The following is a 15,282-nucleotide window of genomic DNA, read 5'->3' on the forward strand; positions in this document are numbered from 1 at the left end:
CCCCACGGAATCTAGTCCTGGCCTTTAATAGAGCAGCAGGCCTCTGGCTGGCAGGCCCCCACCCAGAATCCTCTGATGCGCCCGGCCTGGAGACACCTGCTTTCTTCCAGTGAGTGGTTCCAGGCTCCCCAAACTCGAGCTGGTGTAGCATGCAGACGCAGAGGACCCCCACATAACTGAGCTCCCTTGTGAGGCCCTCCACTTCTCCCCGAAGCCCCTGGGTTCCCGCCCTGCCCCAGCCTGAACCTGGTGAAAACCGAGGGCTGGCACAGAAGGGTGTCTGGGCCCATCTGGCATTTTTTCCCACTCAAAGTCAGAGGCTCAGGGCTGCGCGCGCGCGAGCTGCTTCTGGAGCGAGGGCGGCGCTGGGAGCGCCGTGACCCTCCCCGCAGAACATGCCCTCCTTGTGCTCGGTTCCCCAAGCGCCGAGCGACGCGTCCAGGTGGGTCCCCGGGATCCCCGAACGGACAGCGCCCCCTGGTGCTCGCGGCGGGGACCTTGGGGCGGGGTGGAAGCAGGGGGCTCTCAACCCTGAGGCGCTCCGCGGAGACCCTCCAGGTCCTGCCACTCCCTCCCCCATGTCTTCCCTGACCCAAAAGCTCCTGCTCGATGGAGCGGGCGGGCAGCCGGGAGCCTGACCTCTCCTGCCACCCCACGCCCGGGTGCCAGCTCCCGGCCCACGGAGGCCGGGACGGGGAGGAGCCGGGCAGGGGGCGGCCTGGCAGGAAGCCGCGCGCACCTTCCGCCGCCGCAGGAGCAGGTGGCGGCAGCACGGGCCGGGCCCGGCTTCCTGTGTGTGCCCGCCCGCCCGCCCGCCACTGTTTCTCGTCGGAGCTCCCGGGGCACCCCAGCCTCCTGGGCCGGGCCCCATGGCCCAGACCCCCCAGGCTCCCGAGGGCATATCCTGTGAGCTGCGAGGTAAGCGCTGGCCCTTGGCGCCCACTTGGCTGGAAGGAAGCAGGGCGGGCCCCAGAGCAGAGGCCCAGCTGGGGCGAGGGGCCAGCGGTCTCTCCGCTGCTCGAGGGCTTGGCGACCCCGGATTCACTCCCCGACTTCGGGGCTCGCCCACAAAAGAAGCCAGGCCCCTACTGTCCCTCGGACCAGGGGAGGACCCCAGTCACCCACAGGCTGCCTTCCACAGGCGAGATCACCAGGTTCCTGTGGCCCAAGGCAGCGGAGCTGCTGCTGAAAACCTGGCTGCCCCAACGCGAGGGTGCGGAACGGGGTCACGTCCTGGTATGGTGGGGGCAGGGCCTGGGAGGGCCGCCGGGACCAGGCTGCAGAAAGAAAAAGCCTCTTGCCCTGCCCGGGGGTCAGACACTCTCTCCCCTAGGCACTGCTGCCATGGAGAGCCTACCTGCTCCACACCTGCCTCCCCCTGAGGGTGAGTCCCAGGGCCTGGCTTGCCACTCCTGACCCCTTGACCTTCCAGCAGCTTCCTTGAGGAGGGGTTTCATGTCCTTCTGGTCCTGGGAGCCTCTGCCCTTCACGAGCTTGGGCTCCTGGGAGGGGGGGGGGGCTTGAGGCAGGGCCCGGCTGAACCAGGTGCTCTGCAGGTGGACTGCACGTTCAGCTACCTGGAGGTCCAGGCCATGGCACTGCAGGAGACACCCCCTCAGGTGAGACTCCTGCTACCCTGCCAGGACCTGCAGCCTGGCCTTCATCTCCCCCTCCACCTCCCCCCCTCTCCCATGGAGCCCAGCCCAGTAGCCCACCCTCGCAGGTCACCTTTGAGCTGGAGTCGTTGCCTGAGCTGGTCCTGGAGTTTCCTGGCGTGGCTGCCCTGGAACAGCTGGCCCAGCATGTGGCCGCCGCCATCAGGAAGGTCTTCCCTCACTCGACCCTTGGGTGAGCCCCAGCCACTATTAGGGCCTGGCCGGGGAGGAGGGCAGTAGGGTGCCTTCAGCCACCCAGGGGGCTGCTTCACATGCCAGGGGCTAGAAACCGCTTGCCCCCTCTGGTTCCCTCCCCAGGAAGCTATTCCGGAGGCCCACGCCCCCCTCCATGCTGGCTCGCCTGGAGAGAAGCGTTCATCCCTCCGAGGCCACTGCACCCAGCAGACCCTGTGGTAAAGGCCGCGGCGGGCACACACAGGGCTTCTAGGCCCCTGCGGTCCCAGCCCCCTGGATGTGGGGTCTCCCAAACGGCACAGAACCACTGGGGGCGCGCTACCACCCCGCTTGGTCTGACCTCCCTCTGGGGCTGACCTTTTGTCTTTCTCCTTCTTTCACCCTGTTGTACCTACCCCAGGTGGCTTTGTGGAGACTTATGAGGCTCTTTGCGACTACAATGGCTTCCCTTTCCGAGAGGAGATTCAGTGGGTGAGGTGGGCCCTCTGTGGGGGGCTCTGGTATCTGATCCCCCAAGTGCCTTGAGCCCTCCCTAGCCCCTGTGGCCCCAGGCCAGCTGGAGACGCTTTGCTCCTGTCCAGGATGTGGACACCATCTACCATCGCCAGGGCTGCCGCCATTTCTGCCTGGGGGACTTCAGCCACCTGAGCAGCCGGTGCGGGGCTGGCCCGGACTGGGGAGGGAGGGAGGAGCCACGACCCACTTCCTCAGCCTCTCCCTGGAGGGGCGTGCGCGGGGGGTGCTGAGCCCTGGCCTGTGCCTTCTCCCGCCCAGGGACCTGGCCCTGAGCGTGGCTGCCCTGTCCTACAACCTGTGGTTCCAGTGCCTCTCCTGCGTGGACATGAAACTGGTGAGCGGGGAGGGGAGGGCGGGCCGAGGGCACTAGGGCTGGGTGCAGCCCACTGAGCCCCTCTGGTTCTCAGAGCCTCGAGGTCTTGGAACAAATTCTGCACGTGATGAGTCAGTCTTCCCACCTAGAGGAGCTGGTGCTGGAGACCTGTGGCCTGAGGGGGTGAGGGGAACAGGCGGGGCTTGGGGACAGGCACCCCGGGGCTGGTTCTGGGGGGCGAGTGCCTTGGGGGGAGCTGGGAAACCAGGGCCAGAGTCTCACCCCTGGGGTCTGGTCCCCAGAGACTTCGTGCGGCGGCTGGCGCGGGTGCTGGCGGAACACCCGAGCTCTGGGCTGCGGGAGCTCAGCCTGGCGGGGAACCTGCTGGACGACCGAGGTAGGTGCGGCTGAGCGTGCGGACCCCCCACTCCACCCCTGGAGTAGGTGAGAGCTCCGGGTCGTCCCCACCCCCAGGCATGGCGGCCCTCAGCAAACACCTGGAGCATCGGCCGGGCGCCCTGAGGAGACTCAGCCTGGCGCAGACGGGGTTGACCCCTCGAGGTAGGCGGCCCGGGCTGGGGCAGGCGGAGGGGGCGGGGCCGCGGGCAGGTGGAGGTGGAGGGGGCGGGGCCGCGGGCAGGTGGAGGGGGCGGGGCCGCGGGCAGGCGGAGGGGCGGGGCCGCGGGCAGGTGGAGGGGGCGGGGCTGCCTGGAGGCTGAGCCCCATCCCCGCTCCAGGCGCGCGGGCCCTGGGCCGGGCGCTGGCCTCCAACGCCGCCTTCGACTCTGCCCTGACCCACCTGGACCTTTCTGGGAACCCCGGGGCGCTGGGGCCCTCGGAGGACACCGGGGTGAGTGCGTGCGCGCCGCAGGCGGTGGAGGGTGAGGAAGTCCTGGGGGCGGCCGCCCCGGCTCACCCGCTCCCCCCCAGGGCCTCTACAGCTTCCTGAGCCGCCCCAACGTCCTGACGCGCCTGAACCTCGCGGGCACCGACGCGGCCCTGGACACTGTGAGGGGGGGGTCAGTGGGGGGCTGAGCCCTAGGGCTGGGGGCGCGGGCTTGAGCCCCGAGGGCGGGGGTGGGGGGCCTCGGCCGGCGTGGCCCACGCGTGCGTCCCGCAGCTCTTCTCGGCCCTGGCCCGGGGCTGCAGCGCCAGCCTCGCGCACCTCGACGCCTCGAGGAACGTCTTCTCCCGCACGTAAGGGGGCGGGCCGCGCGGGCGGGCGGGGGGCGGGCTCTGCCTGGGCAGCGCCCCGACACCCCCTCCTCCGCCCCCACCCCAGGAAGCCCCGGGCCGCGCCCGCCGCCCTGCAGCTCTTCCTGCGCCGCGCCGGGGCGCTGCGGCACCTGGGCCTGGCGGGCTGCAAGCTGCCGCCGGACGCGCTCAGGTGAGTGCCGCCCCCCCACCCCTGGCCTGTCTCCCCACCGCCTGCGGGGCGCCCTGGTCCGCCCCCTCTGGCCTGTCTCCCCACCACCTGCGGGGCGCCCCGGGCTCCTTGATTCACGCCCTGCGGCTCCCCCTCCCGCCGCCACTCCCTGCGCTGTCGCCTTCCAGGGCCCTTCTGGAAGGCCTCGCGCTCAACACGCACATGAGCGACCTGCACCTGGACCTCAGCGCCTGCGAGGTGAGCGCCTGCCCCAGCTTTGCGGGGTGGGGGGGGGCGGGGGGCGGCCACGAGGGGAGCCCGCCCCGCCCCGCCGGCCTCCGAGCGGCCTGTGAGCTGCGCCTTTCTCCCGCCCCTGCAGCTGCGCTCAGCGGGCGCGCAGGTGATCCAGGACTTGGTGTGCGACGCCGCCGCCGTGACCTCCCTGGACCTGGCCGAGAACGGTGAGGCTGCCCTGTCCTCCCCGCTCCCGCTCCCGCAGCACCCCACCCCCGCAGCACCCCACCCCCGCACCCCGCCTTGTGTGACCCAAGCCGCCCCCAGGCTTCGGCTCAGACATGGTGACCCTGGTGCTGGCCATCGGGAGGAGCCGCTCCCTGAGACACGTGGCGCTCGGCAGGAACTTCAACGTCCGGTGCAAGTGAGCCCCCAGCCCAGCCCCCTGCCAGGCGGCGCCCGCGCAGCTTCCCTCCCCGCCCACCTCACGCCCTGCCCGCAGGGAGACCCTGGACGACGTCCTGCACCGGATCGTCCAGCTCATGCAGGACGACGACTGCGTGAGTGCCGCCCCGGTGGGACCCCCGGGCGCTGCCCGAGCCGCCTGCCGCCCCTTGGCTGACCTCGGCCCCCGGCACGACCGGCTTTCTCCCGCCCAGCCGCTGCAGTCCCTGTCCGTGGCCGAGTCCCGCCTGAAGCTGGGCGCCAGCGTCCTGCTCCGGGCCCTGGGCGCCAATCCCAACCTGTCGGCGCTGGACATCAGCGGCAACGCCATGGGGGACGCGGGCGCCAAGTTACTGGCCAAGGCCCTCCGCGTCAACACGCGGCTCCGGTGGGTGGGGGTCGGAATGGGGAGCCCTGCCGGGAGGGGCCGAGGTGGGGGGTGAGGGTGAATGAGGGGGGCCACCGGGCGCAGGGCCGCGGCCGGCGGGGTGGGTGGGGCCTTTGCGAGCTGCGCCTCAGACTGAAGCCCCACCTGGCCCAGGTCTGTGGTCTGGGACCGGAACCAGACGTCCGCTCTGGGCCTGCTGGACGTGGCGCAGGCCCTGGAGCAGAACCGCAGCCTGAAGGCCATGCCTCTGCCCCTGAGTGACGTGGCCCAGGCTCAGCGCAGCCGCCCAGAGCTGACAGCGCGCGCAGTGCATCAGGTGAGGGGCCCCTCCTGCCCTGCCCGCCCTGCCCTGCCCCGCCCCGCCCCGCCCCGCCCTGCCCTGCCCTGCCCCAGCACCCCTCGCCCATCCTGCCCTGTCCTTTGTCCTCAGATCCAAGCCTGTCTCTTGAGGAACAACCACACGGGCCCAGTCTCTTCTGCCTGCACCTCCCATCAGAAGGCACTGGGGCTGCTCTCAGACCCCTCGGAGCAGGTCTGGCTTCCTCCAACCCGGGTCCCCACAGAAGGCGGGGGATGGAGCGAGCGGGGCCAGCTGGGGGCCTCCTTGAGTCTGAGGGGCTGACTTTCCTGGCTGCAGGGTACCCGAATCCCGCTGCCCTGGCCAAGGTCCCTCTCCTTGGCCTGGGGACGAGCTAATCAGTACAGAAAGGGTCCCCAATAATACCCCTGGCTGCATTTAAACAGACCTTCCTGTTACAGACCTGCATTATTTAAAAATCTCCTCCCTTAGCTCCCCATTCAGCTGTAGCCCCACTCACAGCATCCAGCTCACAGGACTCCCCTCACCACTGACCTCTGTCTGGACGAACTCAGTGGCCCTCTTTTTTTTTCTTTTTTTGAAGATTTATTTATTTATGCATACAAGAGCTGGGGTGCAGGCCACAGATGTGGGGGGTGAGAGGATCCACCAGAGACAGAGTGGGGAGCAGAACAGGCAGATTGACTGAAATACACTGCCGAGGGGAGCAGCGGGGAGACAGGAGAGGTCTGCCGCGCCATGTGGGCAGCTCCCTGGCCGGCCAGGAATCAAATCGGTGCTGCAGAGGCTGTGGACAGCTTCACAGCGCTGCGCGCAACCTGCTGCGCCGCCGGGGAGGCCCTCAGTGGCCCTTTTTCAGGCTTCCTCTCTCTCTGATACTTTGCCCTTGTGTGATGTTCCCACCTCCCTATTCCCAAACCCACCTCTCCCCCAAGCGTGTGAATCCGGGCGTCCTGCTAGGGCTTCACATGCTACATGCCTTCAGGTGTCCCGTGTCCTCTACCCAGGAGCCCCCCGAGCCTCACTGCCCGGGGCGGTAGATGCACGTCTCCTGGCGGACTCCCTCCGTCCTGCCCTTTGGTCAGTGCCGCTCCTCCACACACCGCCCTCCCACTGGCCTGACGGTCCATTGCTCCCCGGTGCCTCCCCCACGCTCCTCGCTCCCTTGTCTCCCCACCCCTCAGTCCACCCTCTGCGTGCACTGGGGGCAGCTCCTCTCCGCCCCGTTCCGGACACATCGGCAGTGCAGAGGCCCCGAGAGGACCCAAGGAGGCAGTGCTCTCCCTCCCTGAACAGAGAGGCCCTGCGTGGCTTGTCCGGAGGCGGGGTCTTCAGGGCCTCACCCACCCTGAAGGAGGCCCTGGGAAGGAGAGAGCCAGAGTCTGGGAGAGGACCCGGCTGGCACTGACTGCTGATGCCCCCCAGGAAGTGAACGAGCTGTGTCAGTCGGTGCAGGAGCACGTGGAGCTGCTGGGCTGTGGAGCCGGGCCCCAGGGTGAAGCTGCTGTGCGCCAGGCCGAGGATGCCATCCAAAATGCCAACTTCTCTCTCAGTGTGAGCACTGCCCTCCCAGGAAGAAGCCCCTTCTTCTCGTCGTCACGTGTCAGTTTGAAACCCCTTTACCTCCTTGGCCTCCAGATTCTCCCCATCCTGTATGAGGCTGGGAGCTCCCCAAGCCATCAGTGGCAGCTGCGGCAGAAGCTGGAGGGCCTCCTGGGACAGGTGGGCGAGGTCTGCCGCCAGGACATTCAGGTGAGATGGTACCCCTCGCCCCAGCCCCACTGCCCTATGTGCCATCTCCGGAGTCATTGTTTTGAGGGGGTCAGAGCTTCAGGCCAAGCAGCCGGGGCCCTCGCCACGCCCTCACCAGGCTCTGGCCTTTCCCCAGGACTTCACTCAGACCACCGTGGACACAACAAGGAGCCTCTGCCCTCAGATACTGCAGGGCCCCCGGTGGAGGGAGCAGCTAGAGGGGCTCCTGCTGGACTCCAGGACCCTCCCAGAGCTGCTCCCGGAGCACCTGCTGCAAGATGCCTTCACTAGGCTCAGGTGGGCTGGGTGAGACTGGGCTGGGCAGGACCGGACGGAGGCCTCCCGCTCACCCCGTTCCCTCCTCTCCCGCCCCAGGGACATGCGACTTGCCGTCACGGGGACCTTGGCAGAGAGCATTGTGGCTCAGGCCCTGGAGGGTCTGAGTGCAGCCCGGGATCGGCTGGTGAGAAGGAACTGCACTCGTGTATGTACACACACACACACACGCACACGCACACACCTGCTGAGCTGGTCACTGCCTAGGAGGTAGGGGTCCTGTAATGTCTTCTGGGGTCGTGCAGCCCAGGGGTATTTCCGAGCCCCCCTAGCACCGATGGGACTGCGACTGAGGCTCTAACGGCCCATCTTTGGGGTGCCTGGTGTTGCAGGTGCAAAGTCTGGCTCAGCAGGCGACCGTGGCAACGCCCCCCGCCCTACCGGCCCTGGACGGAGGAGAGCCCAGCCCCCTCGCGTCTGCGTCTGGGGAGTTGGACGGCCTTTTCTTCCCCGACGACGAGGAGGAGGAGGTCAGGTCACAGCACCTGGGCTGGAACAGTGGCGCTTTCCGTCTGGTGGGGGGTGAGGGCCCCGAGGCAGTTCCCCTGACGCGGACTGTCTGCATCCGCACCAGGACGACAGCGCCCCAGAGAAACGGCCCGAGACCAGCCGCCGCCTTCACCTGGCCCCCTCCGCTCCCAGTGAGTCTCAGGGCCCGGGAGGCGCCGGCTGGGTGGGGCTGAGCGCGCCGCGCCGGGGCCACCTGAACTCCTGAATCCGCCTGGCCGGGGAGCTCCCGGACCTTGGCGGGCCAGGTCCAGGCCGGCCCCGAATTCTTGCAAGGTTGGGGACATGTGGTCGGCCTGGAGGGGGACCGGGCAGCGCTGGGCCCGGACGCCGCCGCCCCCTCCCGGCCCCAGGCGCGCGCATGCCCGGTGACGGCGGAGCCGCGCGCTGTCGGGGCCGCGCTCAGCACCACGGACAGCGGTGGGGGAGGGGCGGGCGGGGGGTGGGGTGGGCGGCGTCGTCGGGGCCCCTCCCCGCGCCCTGGGCGGGTCCCCCGCCGCCCCAGCTCCGCGCCGCCGCCTCCCCGGGCCGCACGCTCGGCGCTGCTCTGGTGCGCTCCCGCAGGTGCCGCCGCGGACCCGGAGCAGGAGCCGGCGCTGGCGGCTCCCGGAGAAGATGCGGAGCCGCAGGCAGGGCCGTCCGCGCGCGGCTCGCCGAGCCCCGCCACCCCCGCGCTGCAGGCCGGGCCGCTGCCGCGCATGGACCTCCCACCCGCCGGGCAGCCCCTGCGCCATCCCACCCGGGCCCGGCCGCGGCCGCGGCGCCAGCACCACCATCGCCCGCCGGCGGGGGGTCCCCAGGTGCGTGCTCCCCCCCTGCTCCGGAGCTTATGGAATGAGGGGTCCTGGGCCGCCCGCCGCTGCCCCGGGGCCATGGCGGACAGGGATGTGGGTTGTAGGGGTGCAGAGCCACCTGGTCCTGCGGCCGTAGCTGCACCCTGGCTTCTTCCTGGCCCCCCACCCCAGACCGTGTCCAGTTAGGGTCTTGGGTGTGCCCCTGGGCATAGGACTCGGCCTCGGGCTGGGCCCCCGCCCGCTGGATATACACGAGGGTGTCCACCTTGCCCTGCCTCCCCCAGGATTACTGAGATGCCGGGTCCCTCGGCCGCGGGGACAGCCTTCCATGTAGCGCATGTCCTGCGCGTGTGTGCGGGGCGCTGTATGTGTGGACCGGGTGCCAGGGGAGACAGTGGGCACTGGGTGGAAGGGAGGGAGGCACTGGCTTGAGGCCCCCCAGAGGGTCTGACGCAGCAGCTGGCGCCGCTGAGCCGGCAGCAGGCCGGGTGGGGTGGGGGTGGGGGGACACTGCAGGGAACTGTTTGGAGCAGAGGGGGTGGCAAGTGGGAACGTGTGACCTGGGGAGCGCGTGGGCTCTAGCCTGCTGGTGGCCGGGTGGCATAGGGTACACAGAATACTCCCCGGGACAGGATGGGTGTGGGCTGGGGGTGTGCCGGGGCCAACCAGGATGAAGGGTGCAGGAAAGCACCACCAGCCCCAGCTGGACAGCAGGAGAGTTTGCGTCAGCAGCCCCTTGGGGTAACCCCTGCGTCCAGGTCCCCGAGTTGCCCAGTCCAGGCCCCTGGACAAGGGATCAAGGGTGCACCCGGCCCTGACCCCGAGGTGTCCTCCAGGTGCCCCCAGCCCTGCCACAGGAAGGGAATGGGCTCAGCGCCCGGGTGGACGAGGGCGTGGAAGAATTCTTCTCCAAAAGGCTAATCCAGCAGGACCGCCTGTGAGTAAGGGCAGCTGTGAGGGGGGAGGGGGAGGCAGGGTGGGATGCTCCGCGGGCCCCCCCGCTCACTGCTGGCTGTCCCCCCAGCTGGGCTCCTGAGGAGGACACGGCCACCGAGGGGGGTACCACCCCCGTCCCACGTACGCTGCGGAAGAAGCTGGGCACCCTTTTTGCCTTCAAGAAGCCTCGTTCAACACGTGGGCCCCGGCCTGATCTAGAGACCAGCCCTGGGGCAGCTCCCCGTACCCGGAAAACCACACTTGGGGACTTGCTTAGGCCCCCAGCCCGTCCTGGCCGGGGCGAGGAGCCCGGTGGGGCCGAGGGCGGCAGCCCCGACCCTACTCGCAGGAGCCGACCTCGCTACACGCGGGAGAGCAAGGCCTACTCCATGATACTTCTGCCTGCGGAGGAGGAGGAGGCGACTCTGGGTGCCAGACCCGACAAGGTGAGGCCCGGCCCGGGCGCGGGGGCTGCCGGGACTGAGGGTGGCCGGCTCTCACCACTCTGGCACGTCTCCCCAGCGGCGGCCTCTGGAGCGGGGGGAGACGGAGCTGGCCCCGTCCTTTGAACAGCGGGTACAAGTGATGCTGCAGCGCATCGGCGTGAGCCGGAGCAGCGGGGCCGCTGAGGGCAAGAGGAAACAAGTAAGTTGGGAGGACCCGGGGGTGTGTGTGTGTGTGGGGGGGTGACCCGGGGCCAGGACTCAGGATGGACGGGTCTCCCGGTCAGCGCCCCGCCCTCCTCCTCCTCCCCCCAGCACCCTACCTTTCTTCCCTGCTGGCTCCTGCTCTGGCGCAGCCCCCCGAGCGCGCCTCCTCCCCCCAGCCCCGCCACCCCCACCTGAGACAAGTCCTCCGGTGCCCCCCTCGGTGACACTCCGTTGACGCCCGGCCCTGCCTGGCCGGGCATGGAGCTTTCGTCTCCCTGCCCCCCACCTCCCTCTGGCACTCCCGGCGGCCTCACCGCCCCGGGCATTCCCCAGGTTCTCTTCGCCCAGCCTCTGCTCAGGCCCCTAGTAAGAACCGCAGCTCTGCCAACATCCGTTTAATAACTTTCGAGACAATCCGGGCCACGCGGGGCTAGACCCGGGCTGACAAGCGCCGAAAGGCGGGGAGTGAATCAGTTAGGAAAGGGGGGACGCGCCCAGCCTGCACCTGGGCCGAGAAGGAACTCGAGGGCTGGGCGGGCCTGGAGCCTGACCCCCTGTTCCTACAGAGCAAAGACGGCGAGATCAAGAAGGCCGGCTCGGACGGTGAGTGAGACCCGGGCTGGGGAGCACGCGTGGGGGCGGGGCGCCCCCAGGTCTTCTTACCCTCACGCCTAAGCCGGCGCCTGACCCCCGGCCCCCCGCTGCAGGTGACATCATGGACAGCTCCACGGAGGCGCCGCCCATCTCCATCAAGTCCCGCACCCACTCGGTCTCTGCTGGTGAGCCGGGCACGGCCGTGCTGGGGGGTGCTGGGGGGCTGGCGCGTGGGGCCGAGGTCACGGGGCCGGCCAACCGCCCATGCCCGGCCCGGGTCCATCCCCTTTCTCCTGGCAGACCCCTCGTGCAGACCTGGGCCGGGGGGCCAGGGCCCCGAACCCACCACCTGGAAGTCGCTGGGGCAGCAGCTGAACGCCGAGCTCAGGGGCCGTGGCTGGGGCCAGCAGGATGGCCCCGGCCCCCCCTCCCCTGGCCCCAGCCCCCGAAGAGCCACCCCGTCTCCAGACAGCTTGGGCCTGCCCGAGGACCCCTGCTTAGGGCCCAGGAATGCAGGTGTGCGGGCACCCTGGCCCCCACCCGAATACTGGACTGGGGACCAGGTGTTTCTGCAGAGAACTCCGCTCCTCTGGGACCCTAAGAGGGAGGTTAGGGCTGGGGTGGGGCTGCTTTCCCCCCTACCCTGAAACCCCGACCTCCCCCAGATGGCCAGCTGAGGCCCAGGCCCCTCTCGGCGGGGCGACGCGCCGTGTCTGTGCACGAGGACCAGCTCCAGGCCCCTGCTGGTGAGCGGGAACACCTCCATGGGCGCCCGGACACAGGAGGAGTGGGGAGGTCACGCGCCCGGGCTCCCTTCGTGGCTCTGGTCCTTGGGGGAAGCCGCTGACGGTCTGTGGGGGCAGAGAACTCGGGGAGCCAGAGGGCCAGGAGCAAGGGTCTGGCCGCAGCCCTTGCCCCTGGCTCCCCCTCCAGAGGAGCAACGTGCGCAGCGCCTGCGCACACGCACTGTGGGCGGGAGAAGGGGTGGGGGCACGCAGCAAGCCCTCAGCACCCCACCCCAGGCCTTTCTGTGCTCCTCAGAACGGCCCCTGCGGCTGCAGCGCTCCCCTGTCCTCAAGCGCAGGCCAAAGCTTGAGGCGCCCCCCTCTCCCAGCCTAGGTAAGCGGGGGCTGGGCCGGAGGGGAGGGGGACAGGCCCGCTCAGTCCAGTCCTGCTCCTTCCTCTGCTTTCCCTCTGCAGGAGCTGGTCTTGGAGCGGAGCCTCTGCCTGCACAGCCCACAGAGCCGCCCAGCCCGGAGCAGAACCCCCCCTCCCCAGCCACAGACCAAAGAGGCGGCGGCCCTGACCTCTGACCCTCCCCTTTCCTGCCGCATGAGATTATTTTATTAAAAAACTCAAAGGAAGAGCGCGAACGCTTTGTCCCGCGAGCACAGACCTGCGTGCCGTCCTCTGGCGCGCGCGGGGCCGCTCACGGCGGGGTGGGCGCGGGCTCCGGCTCCATCAGCAAGTGCAAGGCCCAGGCCACCAGCTGGGGAGGGAGCCTGGGGAGAGACCACGGCTGCGGGTCCATGCAGGCTGGCCCCGGACTGGGGACCGGACAGCGCGGGCAGGCCAGGCGCTCACCTCACAGCTTGGACCTGGGCACAGAGGGAGGCGCCGGGCGCGTCATACGCATACTGGAAAGCAGAGCCATCGCCGTGTCTCCTCGGAGGGTCCTGCAAGGAGTGTGGTCTCAAACAGGAGCCAACAAGGACCAACGTCCCTCCTCCCAGTCTCCCCCAAGGCACGTGCCATGATGCAGCCCTCCGGCTGAGGGGGGCGATGCTCACCCAGGCAGGACTGGACGCTGAGGCTTCCTTGGTGGCTCCTGCCCTCCGAGAGGAGTGCCAGTTCTTGCCAGGCAACCCCAACTCCTTACACTCTAGGTTAGATTTCTGGGTCCTGGTCCCTTGGGCCCGGTATGGACTGGGGACGTGGCCAAGGGGTGAGAAACTTGGGGGGCAGTTAAAGAACAAGGAGTCAGGTACACTGCTGAGGTGTGGGGACCTGGGGGCTAAGGGGGTAGGGGATGGGGTAGCCGAGGACCGGGCAGTCAAAAGGCTGGCGCTGGCCTCACTTTCTTCTGTCAGTGCATGGCTGGACAAGGCAGGGGTTCCTGGGGAGGAGAGAACTCACTGTGTGCACAGCCCTCCCAGCTCAGCTCAGGCCAGCAGTGACCCGTGAGCCCAGGCAGCCGTGCAGCCCGGCTGGCAGAGACGACAGAGTGCTTGTGGCCGGCACGCCACTCACCTGAGGAGCTGGATGAGGACGAGATCAGGGTCAGAGACAGGTCCTGAAGAGCAGAGTCCGATGGGGGCAGCTCAGGCCGTGCGGTCAAGGGAGGCTTCTCGGCGCTGGGGGAGCTGAATCCCCAGGTACTCCAGTTTGGACCGCTCCAGTCTTCCTTACCCTGTGGCCTCTGAGCCCGGTCCAGACAGCTCAGGATTCGCTGCTCACTCTCAGATATACACAGATAGACGGTGGGGACAGTGTACACAGCTTCATCCTGTGGAAGGGGAGCGCTCAGCCTAGCCCGTGCCCGGTTCCTCCTCACCCTGGCATTTCCCAAGGGAAGCCCCAAACTGACCATCGTCCTGTGGCGTAAAGCGGCCCAGCGGGTGAGGCAGGGTGCCGTGCAAGGGCCTGCCAGCATCAGACAGCTCTCAGCCAGGTGCACGAGCGCCCCTCTGTGGTCCTGGTCCTCCTGGACGTCATCCAGAAGTTGGGACAGCGAAGGGCCTGGAGGCGAGGAAGCAGGACATGGGCAGAAGCTCCCAGTGGAGCGAGGGGAGGGAGGGGCGGCTGGGGAAGAGGTCTCATTAAAAAAGCAGGGAGAGACGGCTGGAGGGGGTCACGCTCCAGAGTGAGTCACTGGTCAAGCATCTTACAAGTACCTGCACTGAGGGAAGTGGACTCTGAAAGGTGCTCCCTAAAAAAGCAGAAAGGACAGGGCTGAGGCACCTCCCCAGGCTTGTCTGCCCAGATTTGGCAACCGCCCACCCGGCCACACTTGGCCCCGGAGCCCAACCCCATACTCACGCCAGGCAGTCATAGAGCTTTTTCCGCACGTCGGGGTCCTGATTGCTGGGGGGAGAAGGGGGGCGGGCAGTCAGTGTCACCAGGAGGGCCCGGGCCAACGCCGGCCCGCCCAGCCCCGGGGGAGGAGGTGGGCCGGCGGGCGGAGACCGCACTCACCAACTGCGCACAGGTGCGGGGCGCTGCTCCATGGGCAGCAGGCTGAAGCGGTGCACCTGGAGGTAGAACTCCGCGGTCTGGGGGGCGGGTGCAGGGTCTCAGGCGTCGTCACGAAAGCCCCGCCCCGCCCCGCCCCGCCCCGGCCGCCCCGGCACGCACCGCACTCTCCTCGTGGACGCGGACGCGGGCCGCGCAGTCCTGCAGCAGCACGAGCCGGCCTTCGGCCCCGCGGAAGCCAAACTCCTCCCTGCGGCGAGCGCGACCTCCACAGCGGGCCCCAGGGAGCTCCGCCCCCGCCCCCCGCGCGCCCCGCACCCCGGCCCCGGGCCCCGCGGCGCTCTCACCCGCACGACCCGCTCAGGGCCTCCCGCGTCACCAGGCACCGGACACTGTGGGTCCCGTCAGACACCAGCAGCTCGGCCCCCGAGTCGGGCGCGTCAGGGGCCCAGGACGGGCCGGGGGCGTCGGGCTCCTGCAGCACCTGCCGGCGGCCACCGGCGTCAGCCGCCCCGCCCCGGCGGCCGGCCCAGGTGTGCGCGCCCCGAGAGGGATGGGGGGCTCACCTCGAGCAGCTGCCCCGCACGCGGACTGGAGAGCGTCCCCGGCCCCAGGATGAGCTCTCTAATCCAGCGCCTCAGGGCCAGGCTCCCCAAGTCCGCCATCCCGGCAGCCGCGCCCCGCCCGGCGCCGCGAGCCAGGGTTTCCCGCGGACGCCGAGGCCCCGCCCCCGCCGGAAGAGGAAGCGCGGGGCGGGTGGGCGGGGCTTGCGGTCTAGGCCCCGCCCCGGCGCTGCCCGCGCGTGCGCATTGGCGCGTCCTGGCGGGAACTTGCCGCCTCCCCCTTTCAACTCGGCCGGGCGTTTGAGTCCGGCGGCACCGGGCAGAGTAGGGCCGAGCGCGGGCTTCAGGGCTGAGGACGGGATCTGCAACTTGAGGCTGCGGCCGAGGCTGGTCCCGTGGTGAAGGGCGGGGAGGCAGCGCCACGCCCCCTCCAGGCCTGTGCCCCCGCGGGCGCGGGAGGCGCGTGCTCCGACCCGGTGTCCTCGCCCGCACCGCGCGCGGCCCCGCCAGGCCGTGGGAAGAGCAGCG

General features: G+C 69.5%; 2 protein-coding genes across 2 annotated transcripts; one reads left to right on the plus strand and one right to left on the minus strand.

Annotated features, from left to right (window-relative positions):
• Positions 1–853: 853 nt before the first annotated feature.
• On the plus strand, positions 854–12,366 carry CARMIL2 (capping protein regulator and myosin 1 linker 2). The gene is made up of 38 exons (XM_037515912.1): positions 854–918; positions 1,142–1,236; positions 1,334–1,384; positions 1,557–1,619; positions 1,724–1,848; positions 1,974–2,068; positions 2,251–2,321; positions 2,432–2,505; positions 2,625–2,700; positions 2,774–2,862; positions 2,982–3,076; positions 3,154–3,240; positions 3,417–3,529; positions 3,610–3,687; positions 3,800–3,876; positions 3,962–4,066; positions 4,234–4,303; positions 4,425–4,506; positions 4,607–4,703; positions 4,782–4,839; positions 4,939–5,111; positions 5,265–5,427; positions 5,542–5,643; positions 6,856–6,984; positions 7,069–7,182; positions 7,319–7,479; positions 7,558–7,645; positions 7,851–7,988; positions 8,093–8,159; positions 8,590–8,825; positions 9,656–9,756; positions 9,844–10,201; positions 10,278–10,400; positions 10,972–11,008; positions 11,113–11,184; positions 11,300–11,515; positions 12,041–12,118; positions 12,200–12,366. Exons 1-38 carry the CDS (start codon positions 870–872, stop codon positions 12,310–12,312), a joined length of 4,119 nt encoding a protein of 1,372 aa, XP_037371809.1. The 5' UTR covers positions 854–869; the 3' UTR covers positions 12,313–12,366.
• ACD (ACD shelterin complex subunit and telomerase recruitment factor) lies at positions 10,739–14,893 on the minus strand. The gene is made up of 12 exons (XM_037515913.2): positions 14,758–14,893; positions 14,539–14,675; positions 14,354–14,441; positions 14,195–14,271; positions 14,039–14,083; positions 13,894–13,928; positions 13,587–13,738; positions 13,250–13,505; positions 12,790–13,115; positions 12,584–12,675; positions 12,396–12,501; positions 10,739–11,850 (listed from the first exon to the last, which is right to left on the minus strand). The coding sequence occupies exons 1-11, from the start codon at positions 14,854–14,856 to the stop codon at positions 12,429–12,431; spliced, it is 1,380 nt and encodes a 459-aa protein (XP_037371810.1). The 5' UTR covers positions 14,857–14,893; the 3' UTR covers positions 10,739–11,850; positions 12,396–12,428.
• Positions 14,894–15,282: the final 389 nt, after the last annotated feature.

This window comes from Talpa occidentalis, unplaced genomic scaffold (assembly GCF_014898055.3).
Source record: "Talpa occidentalis isolate TD23 unplaced genomic scaffold, MPIMG_talOcc4v2.1 talOcc4.17, whole genome shotgun sequence".
Classification (NCBI taxonomy): Eukaryota; Metazoa; Chordata; class Mammalia; order Eulipotyphla; family Talpidae; genus Talpa; species Talpa occidentalis.